The sequence below is a fragment of the Hipposideros armiger genome, unplaced genomic scaffold, assembly GCF_001890085.2.
Source record: "Hipposideros armiger isolate ML-2016 unplaced genomic scaffold, ASM189008v1 scaffold_64, whole genome shotgun sequence".
Classification (NCBI taxonomy): domain Eukaryota; kingdom Metazoa; phylum Chordata; class Mammalia; order Chiroptera; family Hipposideridae; genus Hipposideros; species Hipposideros armiger.
The window spans coordinates 2421084-2440749 of record NW_017731414.1 but is presented as its reverse complement, the minus strand read 5'-3'; the positions used below and the strand labels follow the sequence as shown (position 1 = coordinate 2440749).

Sequence of the window (19666 nt, the reverse complement as noted above, 5' to 3'; positions counted from 1 at the left end):
AGCAGGTGGATAAGTATATTATATCTTCCTTTTAGGAACCTTACAAATGCAGTTGAGGAGGCAGTTAGAAACTGACATTAAGCAGATAGAGGGGTAAATAACCTAGCCTTATATATAAAAAAAAATGTGGTTACCAACGAGGGTAGTGTCTCTCAGACAGAAAGCAAAAGACCATGAAAACAACAGGGGAACTGAACGTAGTAGTAAGTTCAGGGGCCAATTAAAAGGTTACCTATAGGGCCGGCCAAATGGCGCGTTGGTTAAGAGCTGGCTTGGCACGCCAGAGGGCCCCGGTTCGGATCCCACATGAGGGCCAGTGACACTGCCCTCTACAGCTAAGATGCTGAACAACAGCTCAACCTGGAGCTGGGCTGCTGTGAGTCGCCAGCGATGGCTGCAGTCCCTGCTGCAGTGGGTTGCCATGGGCTACCGTGTGTAGCCAGCAGCCAGTGTGAGCGGCCATCCAGAAGCCGGCAACTGATCTGCCTCGCCCAGGAATAGTGCAATGATGTTGCCAACTTGGGCCAGTGAAGCAACGTCCACAACTAGACTGAAGAACAAAAAGACAGCAATGTCTCTGTTCCCCTTCCCTCAATTCCCCAGTGCGGTTCCCATCCCCCAATTTCCCAATTAAAATCTTAAAAAAATAAAAAAATAAAAAATAAAAAAATAAAAGTATACCCATAGCGGGCTGGCCAAGCGACGTGTTAAGAGCTGGCTTGGGATGCCAGCTCTGAGCAGCAGAGCCCGGGTTCGGATCCCACATTGGGGCCAGTGATGCTGTACCCTCTACAGCTAAGATGGTGAACAACAGCTCGACCTGGAGCTGGGCTGCCCTGAGTTGCTGGTGACAGCATAGGCTGCAGCCCCTGCTGCAGTGGGCTGCTGTAAGCTACCGTGAGTAGCTGGCAGCCGGAGTGAGCGGCCAAGAGCCACTGTGAGCAGCCGTCCAGTGGCCGGCGACCAATCTGCCTCACCTGGGAAGAGCGCAATGATAATACCAACATGGGCCAGTAAAGTGATGTCTTCCACAACTAGCCTGAAGAACAAAAGGTCAGCAACTTGTCCGTTCCCCTTCCCCGATTCCCCAACACTGTTCCCCTCCCCCAATTCCCCAATAAAATCTTAAAAAAATAAAAAGTTTACCGATAGCACTTAGGAGGAATGATCAAGGAAAAAATCATCACAAAATAGTTGAGCGTTATTTACCTTCTTAAAAAAAAATTTTTTTTATTACTCTGGGTTGGTTCAAAAGAAATTAGAACCTCTCTGGTAATTACTCTTCAGGACTAGAAACTAGCAAATCACTTCTAAAAGGAGTACATATTATGATTTTTTTATCGAGTGAGTTTGGTAGGGAAAAGAATAAAAGTTCATTGCTGCCTGATTTGGGGAAAATGCACAATTAATAAAGAATGAAGATTAAAGAAAGCACAAAAGGAGATCACAATTTCAGAAGAAAACAGCATGGAGAATAGCACTTTATTTGAAATCTGGACAAATTCCCGGCTGGGGATGCAACCAACTGGAAGAAAGAGATTTCCAGGTGTAACATCAGTGTGAGCTATAGAGGGAACCCTGTGGCTCTGTGGAAGATCCCACAAGATTCAGAGTTCTGTAAAAACAAGGGAAAGTAATTCAACAGAACAAGGGTTTAAAACTACGGGTCCAAAATCCAAGTGGCTACCAGGAAGCAATCTGAGGCATGACTGCTTCCTCGCGACAGTGCTCACTGGGCAAAATGTGACAGTATACACAGTGACTATGAACCAGTGCTAGAATCAATGACTCCCGAAACTATGGAAGGGAGGTGGCAGGATTTGTTGTTTATCAAGAGAGGGGAGAACTTCAGGACAGGGAGTCACAGCCTCCAGGACCCCCATGCCCAATTTGTGCTTCATTTGATCTCAGCCTCATCACTGCCAAGAGAGACCCTGACACAAGCCGGTCACAGATCACCGACAGCTTGGGCCATCCTTGGGATCCACCTGACAATCCGAGCGGTTCTCCAGGCTCACTTCCTTTACCCCATTTAGGGCTCTGCTCAAATGTCACTCTCACAAATAGAAACTCCCTCACTACCCCTGCCAAAAATATTATAGTTCCCCATCAACTCCATCTCTTCTCCCTGGTCCATATTTTTCATAATTCTTCTATCACTGCCTAACCTCTTCCTACATATTCATTATTTGTCTTTCTAACTAAAAAATAAGCTTATGTGGGCAGGGATTGTTTTAGTCATCACTGATTCCCAGCACCTAGAATAGGGCTTGGCACCTGGTGTGAGCTGAATAACTATCTGTAGAATGAATGAAATAATAAAACTTCACAAAAACAGTAACTTAATTTCTTGACGTGGAACCTGGGGATCTTGAGGCTAGGTTTGAGCCCAGTTTTGTTAATAACTTGCTGTGTGGCTTTGAGCAAATCACTTTACCTTTATGGGCCCATAATGCCTTGCTCCTGAAACAAGGAAGCTGACCAAGCAAGGATTAAAGTCCCCTTCCAACTCTTTACAGTTTAAAAAACAAAGATATGGTATTCTCCCAAAGGTAATTTGTTAACAGCCCCAGGTGGGTTCAGATTTACCTCAGATCAATACATTTTTTAAATCTAAATTGATTCTGTTCAAGAATAAAAAAATAAATGGCAAATGGAGGCACAGTCTGACAGGAGCTCAGTGTTGCTGTGAGAAGAGACAACTCCACAGGCAAAAAGGGCAGAATGACAGCCACATTCCCATGTTCTTTGAAGCACCAAGATCTCACAAGTCAAGTTAGGGTGCGGAGGTGGAAATGAGGCCTGCCCTCTGAAGGGGATGGACTGCTGGACAGTGGGAGGAAGAGAAGTCACCGGTGGACACAGAGAAAACAGGAGCTGCAAGATCTGCTCCCCCACCACTGAGCAACTGGTCCTGGAATCCAGACCTCCCCATGTTCCGCCTCCTTATAGGACTTCAAATGACCAACTCTAGGCTTGGGGCCTCTGCCTCCCACCTGACTCCCCTCATCACTGGTGGGGGCACAATACCCTCCAGACACTTATCAGACTTCCGAGTCTAGGGAGGGGATGCCTTCCAAAGTTTCCTGGGAGACCGAACTTCAGATTTCCAAGGGATGCTTGGACTGTCATTTCGACCCTCCCCTATCCCGAGTCACTTCAGGAGGGAGCGTTCAGGCTGATGCTCCCGGGGCTGAGCCCTGAGAAGCTGGAAGCGGCAAGACCCACTGGCCGATCTGGGAACGTCCCCATGGCCAAACTGGTCATCTCCTCCCGAAAACGTAAAGAGTCTGGGGACCTTGTTTCTCCTCAAAAGAGCGAGGTCCTGGACCCTGCCTGTCACCACACACATTAAATAACGTACGGGGCGAGGCCCTCGGGTCCCCTGAGAAGCTGGCGGCTTTGGGGTCCTGCCGCTCGTACGGAAGTCGCACCCCGGGTACCCGAGGAGCGGCCCAGGTGGCCCTCGCCCGTCGGGGTCGCGGCCCGTCGGCCCAGGCCCCGCAGGGAGCCCGCGCCTCCTCTCTCGCGGCCCGGCCCGCGCTCACCGCCTTCTCCAGGTGGCTGCGCGCCTGCTCGCTGTTCTTGGTGTGGTGGTAGAGCACGGAGCCGAGCTGCAGGTGCGTGCGGGCCTCGATGCGCTGCGGCGGCTTGAAAGGGAACACGGCCTGTAGGCAGTGCACGCACAGTCGGATCTTGGGAGGGCTGGACGTGCGGAAGTGCTCGGCGAAGCCCAGAAGCGCCAAATACCACGACTCGGCCGCCTCGGCCTGCGCTGCCTGGGCAGCCGCCGCCTGCGCCGCTGCCGCCGCCTGGGCCGCCATTTTGGCCTCCACAACAACAAGCCGTAGCCACAGGGAGGCGGAAGCAGGCGAACGGGGCGGGGCTGACGCTCCTCACGTCTCTCGCGAGAGCTGCCGCACAAAGCATCCTGGAACATGTAGTAGTTTGTATTTGGAGTGGCTGAGACTCCGGGAAAGTGTTTGAAAAGGCGAAGCCATCTGGTCCACGAGACTGAGACCAGACATTGCTGATAGGCTGAGGTTTGAGTTTCAGCTGAGAAGACTCCAGGTATCCCCGTAGTGGCAGGACATGGCTGGCCGAGGCAGACTACACCTCCCATGAGGCCATGCGCAGTATAACAAGATCCCCCTCAGGTGGCGCCGGAGCATTGTGGGATTGGATGAGTCTCAAGATGGACAACCGGGATGTTGCAGGTAACAACCCCCTTCTCCCCTCAAGCTCCCGCCTGCATCCCCGGGCTACGCGTCACCGCTTCTTCCTCGGATTGGGCCTGCCTTAACCCGCCGGGCCCTCACCTCAGCCTCGGGGCTGCACGAAGTGGCGGATTCTGCACCTCCCGGTTCTCCCGAGACCCCAGACCCAGTTGCTGCCCCCTACCCCGGGCCTGATTTGCTGAGGGCGTCTGGTTTTCCGTAGAGGCCGCCACCGGCTCTGCCCTGCATATGCCTCAGGGCTCCTCCTCTCCCCAAAACAACGGCCCGTCTTTTTGTAGCAGCTGCCGTCTGGCCTGTGTGCAGCTTTCTGGAAAAGCTGCTTTCCCGAAATGGTTTCTGATATTCCTGGATGCACACATTCCTGAGTTTTTCGAGCCCCTACTTTACTATAAGCCTTGCCCTTTGTCTTGCCCATCTCTAGCCCCCTCAAGACTGAGATGCATTCACCCATTCAGCAAATACTCACTGGGTGCCAGGCACTGTGCTGAGCACTGGGAATGCAGTGGGAATCAAAACAGGGTCCTCCCTTACTGAAGATTACTTTCTACTGGGGTATCAGGCAATGCACCAAGAGGAAATATTTACAGAGAGAGAGTTATGAGGTGAGAGAGTATTGTTATGGGTGGAGGCTGCTAATATTGGGTGGTCAAGGAAGGCCTTTATGAGCTGAAGACCTTTGAGAGAAGGAGGCCTGGGGGGCAGAGCCTTCCACCCAGAGGGGGCATGACAAGTGCAAAGGACTTGTGGTGGGAGAGGCTTGCCATTTTGCAGAATGTCAGGATGAAGTGGAAATGGGAAGGGGGGGACTATCTGTGGCAGGGCCTTGAAAATCAACTTTAAGAATTTGGATTTTGTTCCAAGTCCCATGGAGAAACTTTGAAGTGTCTACTCGATCTCCAAAGCTACCACCTGTGTCTGAAGACACCATCATCTTTTGCTTGGAACCAGAGAGCCTCCTCGTTTCCTTGCTGCCTGCACAGTCTCTCCAGTCAGTAGCCAGAATGATCTTAAAAATAAAAATACCTATTGGATCTTATCAGCTTAACACTCCCCTGTCACTTCCCAAAGACCTTAAAGTAAATCCCAGACTCCCTTTCTTGCACCCTTGTTCCTGGAGCCATTCGTTCTGGCCACATTGGACCCTTGCTGGTTGTTGGATTTACCAGGCTTCTTCTAGCCTTGGGTTTTTGCATCTGCTCCTTACTCTGCCCAGATCTCTCCCCATGTGGCTTTTCAGGAGGCTGGCTCTTTATCTTAATAGTTTCAGCTTAAATGCCCCTGTTCTAATGGTTATTTTCTGGCTGTCCTAGCTATAGGTGCTCCTCTATTATCCTTCCTCACCTTTTTTTGGTTTGCAGCAGAGAGCTCTTACCACAATTTTGCAGCTACTTTTTGTTACAAGTCTGTTGTCCTCCCAGCCAGAGGTGAGTCCCCCATGGACAGAGACTCTCTCGTTTAGCAACTCATACATCATCTGGTACATAGCTCGGTAAATGTTTGCTGAATAAATGAACGAATGGATATAGGAATGTCAATTTTAATGTCAGTAGCTGTAGGCAGCAGCTGCTGGGCATGTTGATTAAACTCAAGATGTGCTTCTTTTCCCTCCCCAGGAAAGGCTAACCGGTGGTTTGGGGTAGCTCCTCCCAAGTCTGGAAAAATGAACATGAACATCCTTCACCAGGAAGAGCTCATTGCTCAGAAGAAGCGGGAAATTGAAGCTCGAATGGAGCAGAAAGCCAAGCAGAATCAGGTGGCCAGCCCTCAGCCCCCGCATCCTGGCGAGTAAGTGCCCCCAGGCTGGATTGGAGTCCTTTTTTTTTTTTAAGATTTTATTGGGGAATTGGGGGAGGGGAACAGACAAGTTGCTGTCCTTTTGTTCTTCAGTCAAGTTGTGGAGAACATTGCTTCACTGGCCCATGTTGGTATTATCATTGCGCTCTTCCCGGGTGAGGCAATTGCTCGCCGGCCATTGGACGGCGGTTCACAGCAGCTCATGCCGGCTGACGGCCACTCACGTCGGCTGCCAGCCACTCATGGTAGCTCACGGCAATCCACTGCAGCCCCACCGCAGCCTACATTGTCACCGGCAACTCACGGCAGGCCAGCTCTAGGTTGAGCTGTTGTTCACCATCTTAGCTGTAGAGGGCTCAGTGTCACTGGCTCATGTGGGATCCAAACCAGGGCCCTGCTGCTCAGAGCTGGCACTCCCAATCCAACTTGTAACCAGTGTGCCACTAGGCCAGCTCGGGCCAAACCAACTCTTAACCACGCACCACTCGTCCGGCCCTGGATTGGAGTCTTAGAGGGTCACGGTGTATCTGCACCCAGCCACAGCCTGATGGGGCAAGGAGTGACACAGGTGCTCTCTTTTAGGAGACTTAATGTGGCAAGAGAGACGTGAAGGGTGTGTGGGGGCCCAGAGGATGGCCTACCAAGTCTTTAACTCAGCAGTTATTTACTGCTGGCAAGCTGTGAGCCTGGGGCTGGAGGTGTAGCACAGAGCAAAATCCCAGACTCCATTGCTGCCCTTATGGGGCTCCACTAGCAAAGGGGGTGCCAGTTCTACCCCCAGAGCTATCAGTGGGTAACATGAGGCAATGTGTTCCCATGTAGGGGTGCACAAGAGGCTCTGCATTCAAAAGGCCCAGGCAGAGCCAGCCCGTTGAGGAAGTAGAGAAAAGCCGCCTGGCAGAGGGCAGGAGGCGGGGAGAGCCCCTGTGTCAGACAGCCCCAGTGCTGCAGCAGAGGGGCTTTTCCAGAACCAGGTTGGGGGTCGTTCAGACAGGGTTACCTCACACCTGTCCTGAGAAACGCTGCAGGCACCCAAGAGTTTTCAGCAAGGGTGCCAAATTCTAAGAATTTCAGACCAGAGACGGACAATCCAAGAGGCAACCCCTTCCTTTGTAACCTGAAGTGTGGATCGTGCTAACCCTCCACAAAGTTCTGTCCCAGTTCCTACCTTTTCTAATAGCCTGTAACTTCTTGAGGGCAGAATTTAGATCTTACTCCTGGTGGAACCCAGGGCCTGTCACCTCCAGGGCACCCTGGAACGTGGGGACTGGATGTTGAGTGAGCTGTCAGTGGGTGGGCTCTTGCCCCTGGAGTTATGGAAGGACGAGCACCAAGATGGGAAAGGCCTATAGGATTGCTTCCAAGAGGGTCTCCTAGAGGCTGCGGGATCCCAGTGCCAGGTACAGGCAGCCAAAAGAGAACATCAGGTGGTGGGTGCGTGGTATAGGTTGCTATGTAAATAAATTATAAAAGCATCAAACTAATAATTAAATTTTCTTACTGAAGAAACAGGAAATATTCAAGTTGCCTCAAGACAACCATTTTGATAATATTCCCTTTCTACATCTTTGCTTTGTTTCACAAAGCTGTGATCAGTTTCATTGCTGCTTCCTTCCCCCTGCCACTTTTTAAAAGAAAAGCTTTTCCCCACATTACAATTCTGTAGAACTTTCAGTTTTTAAGTTTTACTTATTCTTATTGAGATATAATTCACATGCCATAAAATTGACAATTTAGTGATTTTTAGTATACTCACAGCATTGTGCAACCATCACCACTATCTAATTCCAGAACATTTTTATCACCCTGAAGAGAAACCTCATACCCATTAGCCGTCAGGCCTCATCCTTCCTCCCCCAGTCCTTGGCAACCACTAATCTACTTTCTGTCTCTATGGATTTATCTATTCCAGATATTTCATATGATATTGTGGCTTTTTTGTCTGGTTTCTTTCACTGGACATAATGCTATCAAGTTTCATCACACTGTAACATGTGTCAGGACTTCATTTCTTTTTATGGCCGAATAATATTCTACTGTGGATCGGCCACGTTTTATCTGTTCAGCACGAGCCAGCCTTTTTAACAGCTGCATAATAGCACTACTGTTTGTTTCAGGTGGTTTTTGTTTGTTTGTTTGTTTTCCCTTTTAAAGATTTTATTGGGGAATTGGGGGAGGGGAACAGCGCAGGGGAACCAGAGAAGGGGAACAGACAAGCCGCCGTCCTTCCGCTCCTCAGTCCAGCTGTGGAGGACGTCGCCCCACCGACCCATGCCGGCACCATCACCACGCTCTTCCCTGGGAAACGCAGCCACTCGCCGGCCATTGGACAGCCTCTCACGGCGGCCCACAGCAGCCCACGAAAGCTCACGTCAGCTGCTGGCCAGCCCCGCTGCAGCCCACGCTGTCACCAGCGACCCACAGCAGCCCAGCTCCAGGTCGAGCTGTTGTTCAATATCTCAGCTGCAGAGGGCGCAGCACCACCAGCCCCCATGTGGGATCCCAACTGGGGCCTCAGCTGCTCAGAGCCGGCTCCCCTAGCCAACCCCCAACCAATGCACCACTCGGTGAACCCATCAGGTGGTTTTTAAGTGGGATTCATTTGCTGGCTTGCTGCTGCTCTGAAGTCTTTTTTTGTCTTTCATCATCACCACTTTCTTCCCGTCCCTCCTGAGGGAGGTGCATGCAGTGTGAGGACATGGCCAGGATCACCAGGAGGCCCTGCTTATTTAATGCCACGGCCGATTATCAGCAGAACCTTCTCTTTCATATAAAATCACTTTTACTGCCTTTTTAGAAAAAGTTTAAAGATAATTTATAAACATGGTGGAAAATCTGAGTAAAGAAGAGAGGAAAATGAGGAAAAACCAAAATCAGTCATAACCCTGCAACCCAAAGACAAGTGCTGGCTGGATTTTGATAGGTTTTTTCTAACAATTTTTAATTTAATTATATTTTGACATAAGTAGGACCATACTGTAGATATTGTTATTTTTCTTTTAAATAAGTCTCTTTTTGTGTGTGTGTGTTTTTTTTTTTTCTTCAGATTTTATTTATTGGGGAATTGGGGGAGGTTAACCAGCCAAGTTGTTGTTCTTCAATCTTTGTTGTGGAGGGTGACAGTCGTCATCTGGCTTCCTGTCAGCAGCTCGTGGCCTCTAAGCTCAAGGTGCTGTGTTCAATCTTAGTTGCGGGTAAGCGTAGCTACCATCCCATGTGGGAGTCAAACCTGGCAGCCTTGTTGTTAAGAGCACACTATCCACTGAGCCATCCAGGAGGCAACTCAGCTCAAGGTGCCAAGTTCAGTCTTAGTTGCGGGTGGGCATAGCCCACCATCGAACAGGCAATCTTGTTGTTACACCAGCTGAGCCATTCTGACACCTGTTGGCAGCTCAGCGACAGCTCAGCTCTGGCGCAGTGTCACTGACCCATGTGGGAATCGAACCGGCAGCCCTGTTGCTCGGAGCTCACGCTCTTAAGCCAACTCTTAACCAACTGAGCCACTCGGCCGGTCCTAGATCTTGTTGATATCATGCCTTTTTGTTTTTCATATAATGCTGCACTTGGTGGCTTTATCTCTAGAATTTTAACTCTTTTTTTTTAAAGATTTTATTAGGGAATTGGGGGAGGGGAACAGACAAGTTGCTGTCCTTTTCTTCTTCAGTCTAGTTGTGGAGGACATCGCTTCACTGGCCCATGTTGGTATTATTGCGCTTTTCCCAGGTGAGGCAGTTGCTCGCTGGCCATTGGATGGCCGCTCACGGCAGCTCATGCCTGCTGTTGGCTGCTCTACCAGCCATTCACGGTAGCTCACAGCAGCCCATTGCAGCAAGGGCTGCAGCCTACGCTGTCGCCAGTGACTCACGGCAGCCCAGCTCCAGGTTGAGCTGTTCACCATTTTAGCTGTAGAAGGCGCAGCAACACTGGCCCTCATGTGGGATCCAAACTGGCGCCCTGCTGCTCAGAGTTGGCACTCCCATCCCAACTCTTAACCAATGCGCCACTCGGCCGGCCCTAGAATTTTAACTCTTTAGGGCTGCTCCAGTTGCCTGGTGGATGTCTTGGTATTTATGTAACCAGGGCCCTTTGTTTACTATTTAGTTGTTTCCATTTTTAGTTCATTAGAACAGATTTCTAGTTGGATAAAGCTTAATTTTAAAGGAAAAAAGACCGGTGGACTCCTTGAGCTTTTACCAATACTGAGAATGTCTGTATGATGGATTGTTACTCAGCCTTGAGAAGCAGTATGTACGAGGGATTTCCACGGTTGGGGCAGGATGGTATGTTATAATAGAAAATGGAAGAAGTAGGACGCTTTCTATGTTCACAGCCTTATTTCCTTTTTTTCTATTTCTAATTTAGGGGGTAAATCAAAGAAATCCACCAAAGTGTTAATAGTGGCTTCTGTGAGGTGGGGAGACTTGGGTTTTTCCCTTTGCTTTCCATATTTCTGTTTCTATATTCCCATTTGTTCATAATGAGCCTCTGTTACTTTTATGATAGGGAAAAATGAATTTGAATTAAACATTTAGGCCCTTGGGTTTGCTTTTGTGCTGATTTGTTGAAAATAGACTTAAAAATATTTTGAAAGTAAAACATACCTTTTGTAAAAAGAGAAACAAAGTAAAAATAATAAAAATACATAATTCCCCTGTAATTCTCCCATGAAGAGATTGCTTTGGGTATTTTCTTGTGCGTGTGTGATCCCCACAGAAACGCTGGCCGACCCAGGCCTGGAACTGCAGTCACACACGTTACAGACACACGCACGCACACCTGGTGTTGGAGAACTCTAAAGTCTAGCTGGGAAGGCAGACATGGGAGCCTGTAACAGCCCAGATAATTAGTTAACAACAGGTATGATAGGTGCTGTGCAGGAAGAGAGCAGATAGTTCTCAGTCATCTAGTTTAGGCCGTTTGGACCTAGAGGGTCAATATTCTGGTAGAGTTGACAATATATGTAGCATTGCTTTGACTAAAACAAGATTGTTTCTATCCTACTACTCTGAGGGTTTCTCTGTGCACTCAGCAGTCCCCAGACATCTCTGGGGGCTGGTTTTGGGTGCCAACAGGTGAGAACTCGGGTGGATGTAGGGCCAAGATGGTCGAGGCATGCCCCAGCCCCTCTACTCAAGGCTCACCCTCTCTGTCTTCTGTTTTGGGTCTAGAATTGCGAACACACACAACTCTTCTATTTCCAACAAGTTTGCCAACGACGGCAGCTTCTTACAGCAGTTTCTGAAGTTGCAGAAGGCGCAAACTAGTACAGGTGAATGCAGTCTCCCTGTACCATCTCCTCCTCCTCCTCCTCCCCCCTCCCTCCTCCACTGGCTCTCTCCCCTGGGGGTCCCTGGCTTCCGTCATTCCACTCATCCCCACACTAAATGCCCAGGGGGAGAGCGAAGATCCTCGCCCTCAAGGTGTTGACCCTGTAGGAGGGGAGACAACCGAGGTTTCCATCCAGGGTCATAGTGGCTGGGACTCAGCGAGCTCCAGGGCTGTGGGACCGAGGCTCGGGTCAGAGCAGCAGCTCAGGTGTGAGGAATGAGGACCCCTTTTCATAGATGGAGAGCTCCCTGGCCCATAGGAGCCATGGGATATGCCAGATGTGAGACTCATCGCCCTCAGGGAGCCCCACTCATAATGATGGTTGTGCAGTTTACCAATCAGATCTCATTTTTACTGTAAGAAAGTTGCTGGTGAAACATATGACCCTCGACCTTTGTCACATTTCCTAGGGAATAGCTAAAAAAGTTAACCCAAGGCCAAATTCCCACAGAGTGGGAGGACAGGTTGGATGAGCCCTTCATCACAGGGTCTGTGTTTGGAAAGTCCGGAATAGCCCTGTTCCAGCTTGCCACTGACAACCAGAGGGAATAGGTTGTAAGCTGGTGAGAGATTCAGGTCTTATCTGAAAGAGCTGGTTTCTCCCAGGGCTGTCAGTGCAGACAATAGGGGCCCCTCTGACCAGAGCTGCTGTCCTGGGCTGGATGACCACAAAAAGTCAGGCCTCTCTGAGCCTCAATGTCCTCATCTGTAAAATGGGGGTGGTGTCTTCTCTGAGCAACCACCACCTGCCAGGCACTGTGCTGGAAGCTGAGGACCCAGCCCCCAGGAACTGATGGCACTCAGGTTAGGCGGGAAGACAGAGAAAGGTGTGCTGCAGAGCTGGAGCACAGCTATCCTTCCTTCCTTCCCAAGATGCCCCCCCCAGTGTGCCTAATGCCCCGCCTCGAGTGCTGCCCCGCGCTGGGAAGAGGCCTCCTCTCATCAGCAGCCCACTGGGCCAGGTGAAGAACTACGTGCACGCCAAGCAGCTGCCCCTGGCCAGCCGCCCAAGTGTCTTCCAGAGTCCCGATGAAGATGAGGAAGAGGACTATGAGCAGTGGCTGGAGATCAAAGGTAAGGTGTGGAGACTGCTGCCCTCCAGCTCCGTGGTGGATCCACGGTCAGTGGGGAGAGTGCAGCCAGGAGTATAGGGTGCTTGGGGCTGCAGTTATGGGAGCTGTCAGGCCTCCAGGATGAGCCCATGGTGAGGGCGGGGCTCTCTGGAGTTGGGGTGGGGGTGGGGTAAAAGAAGAATGTGGGACAGACTGAGGGGAGCATGGAAGGGCTGCAGAGTATGGGCTTTATCCTGGGAGCCGTGGGACCCATCATCTAGTCTGGGAGCTGGTCTCCAGCCAGGGCAGGGGCATCGTCGGGGAGCATTCAGTTCTGTCCTCCTCGCCCAACATGAGAAAAGGGCCTTCCATAGCTCCCCAGCTTGGGTACATGCCCTCTGAGGCCCAGAAGCCCACTCCTTAATGTGGTTTCCCGTTCCTGCCAGTTTGGGCCCGAGATACGAGCCTGCAGGTTGGAGAGTTCACTCTCCCGCCCAGGGAAGGATGGTTACTGGCCTTAGGTAAGCCAGTGCAGGCCCTGTGGTGTAGGAGGGTGAGAGTGGTTGTGGCACTCCTAGTGTGTCCAGCCCTGTCCACATTCAGAATGAGTCCTCAGTGCCACCTGAGTCATGTGGAATCTTGGGCCACCTCTGCACAGGCTTGCTGGGAGTCATGTCACCCTGTCCGTGAGGACAGACTGAAGTGACCGTATGGTCTGCTGTGACAGCCTCTAAACCCTTGGTCTGGATGAGGGTGCCAGCTTCAAGTCTCGCATCTGAGCAGATCAGTGGCTAACCTTGAACCCTGGAGATTTAGAATAGAGCCAGGGAGGGTGGTGGTTCCTCAGAGAGGTGCCCCCGCAGCTTCGACAGTACCCTGCCGGGAACCACTGCCTTACATGGGGCAGCAAATGTCTTGAGGCCTGTTAGGGCCTGCTGTTGATGAGGCCTCAGAAGAGTACCTGTGCTTGTAAATGGTGACCAGGTCAGGATCATTGTCAGGAATGTGGGAGGAGGGTGAGGCTGGGGAAAAGTTAGGACATTCCCAAGAATGCCCCTGAGACCTCTTGAGGGTCCTCTTCAGGCCACATGTACCCCCCCCCCCCAGTTTCCTGACAGCCCAAGCAACAAAGGGAATAAGATTGAGCACAGGCTTCGTGTCTAACCCCATTGCCAAAAGGAGCAAGCGTTCCTAGGCATGGACTGACAGCAAGAACCTCTGGGAGTTTTCATAAAAAGGATATGGCTCTAGTGGCTGACATATGGTCTCAGAAACAGGCCAGTGAAAAATACAAAAGCAAATTCCACGTGGCTCAAAGGGGAGGCTAATACAAATACAAAAATGTATCTTTATAGCTCTGTTCACTGAAAAGGCCCCAAGGTAATGATTAAGCTCTTTGCAGTGAGCATCCTTAGCACCCAGATGGTGGCCTGGAAACACTTTCTCACTCATGGAAACCAGGACTTCTTGGAGAAATGGCTGGCTCTAGGTCTGGGCAGGAAGTGTATGAGATGATCCTGGAGCACCCCGTTTCAGCAGATAGCGAGGAGGCCATCAAGATGCCTGAGGTCATGTCCAAAGACCTCATGAGCCAGCTTGAAGAGGCTCCACCAGCCACAGAGGGAACAATTGAGCCTCTATGATGACATTAATTGCAGTGGATTGAAACACACCCAATGTGTTTAAATCAGAGTTCATACTGATATTTTAAAAGAATTTGTCACCTTTGAAGGATGAAAGGGAACCAATTTATTATACTGAACAGTATATAAAGAAAAGACTTAAGCATTCAAAAAAAACAGGGGAGGCTGGCTATGTTTTCCGACGTCTCCCTTCCAGATTGGGGATCGGCTCGGCCTCTGGGAGGCTCACACACTTCTCTCCCATCCAGTGTGTCTCGTGAAGACTGTTTAGACCAACTCCCCCCTCGTCACAGTGCTTTGTGCATGGACCCAGGACGCCTGACAACCTCCTGCATTTCACCCTCTTCTCCCCCACCCCTCTGTCCTTGTGGTCCATAGAGAGAGTGTGCCTGTTGACTGTGGGGTGTGTGAGTTGAACCCCAGTACTGACAGCCTCCTTAAAGTTTCACCCCCAGAGGGAGTCGAGACTCGGAAAGTGATAGAGAAATTGGCCCGCTTTGTGGCAGAAGGAGGTCCCGAGTTAGAAAAAGTAGCTATGGAGAACTACAAGGATAACCCGGCATTTTCGTAAGTATTTCTGGGAGGGGAAAGCCACTCTGCTACTTAATGTTCTTGCCACACAGTAGTACGTGCAGACATCCTATAAAATCCTAGTGGTGACTGAAGCTGGCCGGGGCTGGGTGCTTGCTTGCTTTCGTGGGCCAGACGCTATTCCATGCGCTTTCTAATTCATAACAGAGGTTGCAGAGGCCTCCGGTGTGGCATGGAGACTTGCTTTTGGGCCCTATCAAGGTGTGTCTGCTTGCCAGCCTGCTTTTGCATAATATGTCTTCAGAAGCTACACAGGTCACACCCATCCCCATCACTCATCTTCCTCTGTTTTGCAAACTCTTCTTCAGGTTTTTACATGATAAGAATAGCAGGGAATTCCTCTACTACAGAAAGAAGGTGGCTGAGATAAGAAAGGAAGCGCAGAAGTTACAGACAGCCTCTCAGAAAGGTAGGTGGGTGGAGAGGGTGGGAGGTTCTGGGGAGGCAAGTGGGCGAACTGCTCCCCACGTGGAATCAAAGTTCCTGGTGGCATGGGGTGACGCTGACAGCCTAGGTCTGTGCCCTCCTAGGCAGCCAGGGTCAAGCTGGGGCTGCTACCACTTTCCTCTCCGGTGCTCTGAGAAGTGAGGGGAAGTCTGAGGGCCAAGGTCAAGGTCGTGTCCAGGAGCTCAGCCCTGTACATGCAAAGTGGGCAGAGGGAAGGAGTGTTTATCTGTTGGTTCATGATCATGTAACAAGTGTTAATCTGTGCCTGCCATGTGTCAGGCACTGAGGATACCTAGAGATAAATGTAGTGCCTGACACTTGGGGTTGGGGTCCGGGGGTGGGCTAGGGGACAGAAAAAAATCATCTGGTAAGATCCTGGATGGATGAGTGTCAGGGGATGGGGGGAGATGCTGGATGGTCTCCAGCTGTAATGAAAATCCCAGCCAAGTGCTGGTGGGTGGTGGGGATTGATGTTTAGGCCTGACATAGGCCACAGAGGTCAGTCCATCGTGTCGTCTGCGGCCCTTTGCCGTGACCTTCTCCCCAGGAGAGGAGGGCCATGCTCATCTCGCCATATGACCTGGTTTGGCAACCCTGGGCAGAAAGACCGAAGTGGGGACTCCCATCTCCCCTCCGGCCCAGTATGCAGACCTTCCCTCACATTCTGCTCCCATGTACTGGCATGTGTCCAAGACCCCCCTCCCCCAACACCTACGGGATGGGAAGGGGCAGGGGGTGGGGGCTTGAAATATGTTGTAGCATTAACTCTGGTGTTTGGTCCCAGTGCAGTAATCTGATTCCCATTTGCCTGTTTTTCTTTGCATTGTTCCTAAAATAAACCCCTCTCATTGCCCATGGGGTTCTTAGCAGAAATTAGGCTGTTGGGTGTGGTGAGTTGAGCTCAGTACTGACAGCCTGCTTAAAGTTTCACCCCCAGAGGACGAAGAGGTCAAGAACCTTGCAGAAAAGTTGGCCAGGTTCATAGCAGACGGGGGTCCCGAGGTGGAAACCATCGCCCTCCAGAACAACCGCGAGAACCAGGCATTCAGGTAAGGGGGAGACCCACCAGGGAGGTGACCCCTCACCCTGGTCACAGGACACCCACCCCCCGCTGAGGAAGCAGGCTTGGCATGGTCCTGAGACAGGCTAGGGTCCCACAGCAAAAAGCTGGCAGGATCAGGACTCATGTCCAGGAGCTTCTGGCCCTAGAGCCAGCCTTGCCACACAACAGGTGCCCTACATCGTCTCTGAGAGGTGTGCGGAGGCCTTTGGGGGCTTGTGGTTTTCCAGATGCCTCACTGAGAAAGTCTCCAGCACTCGTCCGGCTCCCTTTATAACAGAGATGGCCCCAGGCTGGGGGCAGGCCAGGCCCTCGAGCAGAGCCTCAAAGAACTATGCTGCTCACTGTGTGCCTTCTTAGGGTCTCATCTTTACCACCAGGGGACCAGCAGGAAAGCAGGGAATGTAGTGCTTCAGGCTTTGAGGAGTGGGAACCCCCAGCTTGTGTGTAGGTTCCATGGAGGGGGTGGGACAGGCAGTCTGGTTCCCCTTCTGTCCCCAGCCCCTCAGGCTGGGACTGCTCACACACTCATTCACTCACTGGGTGGGGGTATAGCACCTGCTCTTTGCCAGGGGAAACAGATGGGGGGTGGGGCAGTTGCTGCTGCATGGCAGGACCAGCAGAGGCTTGTGAGGTGGGCGCTGAACCCATCACAGAGTGATGCACCTGTGAGGACACTTTTGGCCACGAGTAATACAAGTCCCCACGCAGTCGGTGAGGAGAAGTGCAGGGGCAGCAGCCATCTGGACTGGTTGATTCAGCAGCTCTACACGCCATCAGGGACTCAGGAAAAAGGAAGTGGGAGTGGATGCTAGGCAGGCAGCCAGTCGCGTCTCCTATATGAGAGCCGGCATGAGCTAGACTCAGAACAGAGAAGGGCATCCAGAGGGACCACCACGCAGGAGTGAAGCAGCTGAGATGGCAGGCGCTGTGCCAATGTGGGGGGTACAGGGTGAGTGTTGGCATGCGGTACAGATGGGCCATGGAGCCAGGCAGGGCCAGGTCTCAGAGGGCTCAAGTGTTCACTGAGAGCCTTTGGAGGGTCTGCATAGGGAGTGATGGGGTCAACTGTGCTTCCAGGGTCGCTGGCTGCAGTCGTGGAGGGTGATCAGACATGCCAGGTCTAGGGTTGAGGCAGAGGCGGGTGGGGGAGAACTGAGGTGTTTGGGTGTCCCTTGTGGGGACCATGGGGTGTTTGGGTCTGGAGCTTAGGAGACCCAGGATCTCTTTAGGATGTCATGATACCAGCCACCACTCTGCACCACCCAAACCAGTATCTACTTAAGAGTCTACCTTAAGTCACTGCACCTTTTTTTTCTTGTTCATTTACCTGAGTAAGTTTATTTAAACAGGAACTTAGTGTACTGTCACTCTTCGTAAGTGGAACTGTGAAAATCTATCTCAGGCAAAGTGAGTGAGCTTATGGAATCCTCTCTTAAGTCCGCAAGCCCGTGTGGCTCTCCCTAGTCAGAGGGTCCAGAGCTCAGCAGCTATGGCCCAGCCTTCCCCCTGGGGGTCAAGAAATGCTGTCAGTGCAGGCGGCTGTCGTCCCTCATGGGAGTATCGCTGGCATATGCCCAGCTTGTTGGTTGTGGCTGTGATGGAGGCCTGGGGGAGAGTGCCAGGGGTGAGGCTGGAGCCTGGGGCACCCGGTGGAGAAGTGGCTGAAGGTGAGTGACATAGTCTGGGGATCCACAGTCGGCACTCCGCACACTGGGGAGGAATGATTGGGTGGCCAGGCCTGGGCAGGGTGTACAAGTTCATACCACAGGGACTGTTGAATCTTCAGTAGGGTCAGGTGTGAGGCAGCTCCTCTCAGACCAAACAGCCCCCTCGTGTCCCTGCTGCTCTTGCCCTTCCCTGCCCTGTGAATTCCCTGTGTGGACTGGGCACACCCCAGCAGCTGTGTGTTTTGGAAAACAGTCTGTAATAATGGTTCACCCATTCCTTTGACCAGTCATCCCACTTCTGAGATGCTGTCTCCAGAAATAATGTTAAATACAGCATCGTCCGTAGCCATGAAAAATTAATAACACATTGAATGTCTAGCCCCAGTGGTCTAGACTGTAACTGCATCTCTAATACATCACCCATGTAAGCCACTTGTTCTTTACAATGAACTGGAGTGCTGGCCTCTCACGAGGAAACTGAGGCAGGAGACTGGTCGGTGGAGGTGCCTTTGCTACCACTCTCCACTGCATTCTAACGGGAAAGGCTTATGTTGTCAGGTTAAAAATTTTTTTAAAAATCAGGATACAGAAACTAGAACCACAGCTCAGTTCAAATCTGCACGGAAAAAAAGGACTAGAAGGTAAGACACCGAAGTGTTAACTTTGGTTAACCCTGAGGGCAGGATCACTCCTATCAGAACAAGGAGCTAAAAAGCCTGTGTTCTGACTATTCATCTCAGCTTCCTCCCCAACCCCTGACAACCACAGATCTTTTTACTGACTTGATAGTTTTGCCTTTTTCAGAATGTCATATAATTGGAATCATGTAGTATGTAGCCTTTTCAGATTGGCTTTCTTCACTTAGTAATATGCATTTAAGGTTCCTCATGTCTTTTAATGGCTTGATAGCTTATTTCTTTTTAGCACTGAATAATAATATTCCATCCTCAGTTTACCCATTCATCTACTGTAGGACATCTTGGTTGCTTCCAAGTTTTGGCAATTATAAAGAAAGCAATTATAAACATCCATAGGCAGGTTTTTGTGTGGACATAATTTTTTATCTCTTTAGGGTAAATACCAAGAAGTATGATTGCTGGATCATATGGTATATTTAGTTTAGTTTTTTGGTGTTTATTTTTTTTAAGATTTTATTGGGGAATTGGGGAAGGGGAATGGCCAAGTTGTCCTTCAGTCTTAGTTGTGGAGGGTGCAGCTAGCTCAGCTCCAAGTCCAGTCGCCATCCGGCTGCCCATCAGTGGCTCAGGGCAGCTCAGCTCAAGGTGCTGTGTTCAGTCTTAGTTGTGGGTGGATTGTAGCTCACCATCCCATGCGGGAGTCAAACCAGCAACCTTGTTGTTAGGAGCCTGTGCTCTCACCAACTGAGCCATCCTGCCACTTGTTGGCAGCTCAGCGGCAGCTCAGCTCTAGCACAGCTCATTGGCCCATGTGGGAATCGAACCGGCGACCCGGTTGCTCAGAACTCGCGCTCTTAACCAACTGAGCCACTTGGCCGGCCTGGTATAGTTACTTTTGTAAGAAACCATCAGACTGTCTTCCAAAGTGGCTTTACCCTGTGCATTCCCCTGGCAATGAAAGAGTTCCTGTTATTCCACATCCTCACCAGCATTTGGTGTTGTCAGTGTTCTGGATTTTGGCCATTTTAATAGGTGTGTAGTGATATCTCATTTTGATTTACATTTCCCTGATTACATATGATGTGGAGCATCTTTTTACATGCTTATTTGCCGTCTATAAATCTTTGGTGAGCTATACATTAAGGTTATTGGTCCATTGGATAACAGTTTTTTTGTTGTTTTTTTAAGATTTTTTTTATTGGGGA

General features: G+C 50.7%; 2 protein-coding genes across 3 annotated transcripts in view; one reads left to right on the top strand and one right to left on the bottom strand.

Annotated features, from left to right (window-relative positions):
* The window catches only part of MAU2 (MAU2 sister chromatid cohesion factor), a 28004-nt gene extending 24141 nt beyond the window's left edge, over positions 1–3863 (bottom strand). For both annotated transcript variants that reach the window (XM_019641977.1, XM_019641978.1), the window contains exon 1: positions 3549–3863. In XM_019641977.1, the coding sequence (XP_019497522.1) occupies positions 3549–3824 (276 nt within the window). In that variant the 5' untranslated portion in view covers positions 3825–3863. The remainder of the gene's footprint in view (positions 1–3548) is intronic.
* A 260-nt stretch (positions 3864–4123) lies between these two features.
* The window catches only part of SUGP1 (SURP and G-patch domain containing 1), a 31487-nt gene continuing 15944 nt past the window's right edge, over positions 4124–19666 (top strand). The window contains exons 1-7 of the mRNA XM_019642030.1: positions 4124–4217; positions 5852–6023; positions 11201–11301; positions 12234–12434; positions 14499–14622; positions 14955–15055; positions 16019–16142. Coding sequence (XP_019497575.1) covers positions 4130–4217; positions 5852–6023; positions 11201–11301; positions 12234–12434; positions 14499–14622; positions 14955–15055; positions 16019–16142 — 911 coding nt within the window. The 5' untranslated portion in view covers positions 4124–4129. The remainder of the gene's footprint in view (positions 4218–5851; positions 6024–11200; positions 11302–12233; positions 12435–14498; positions 14623–14954; positions 15056–16018; positions 16143–19666) is intronic.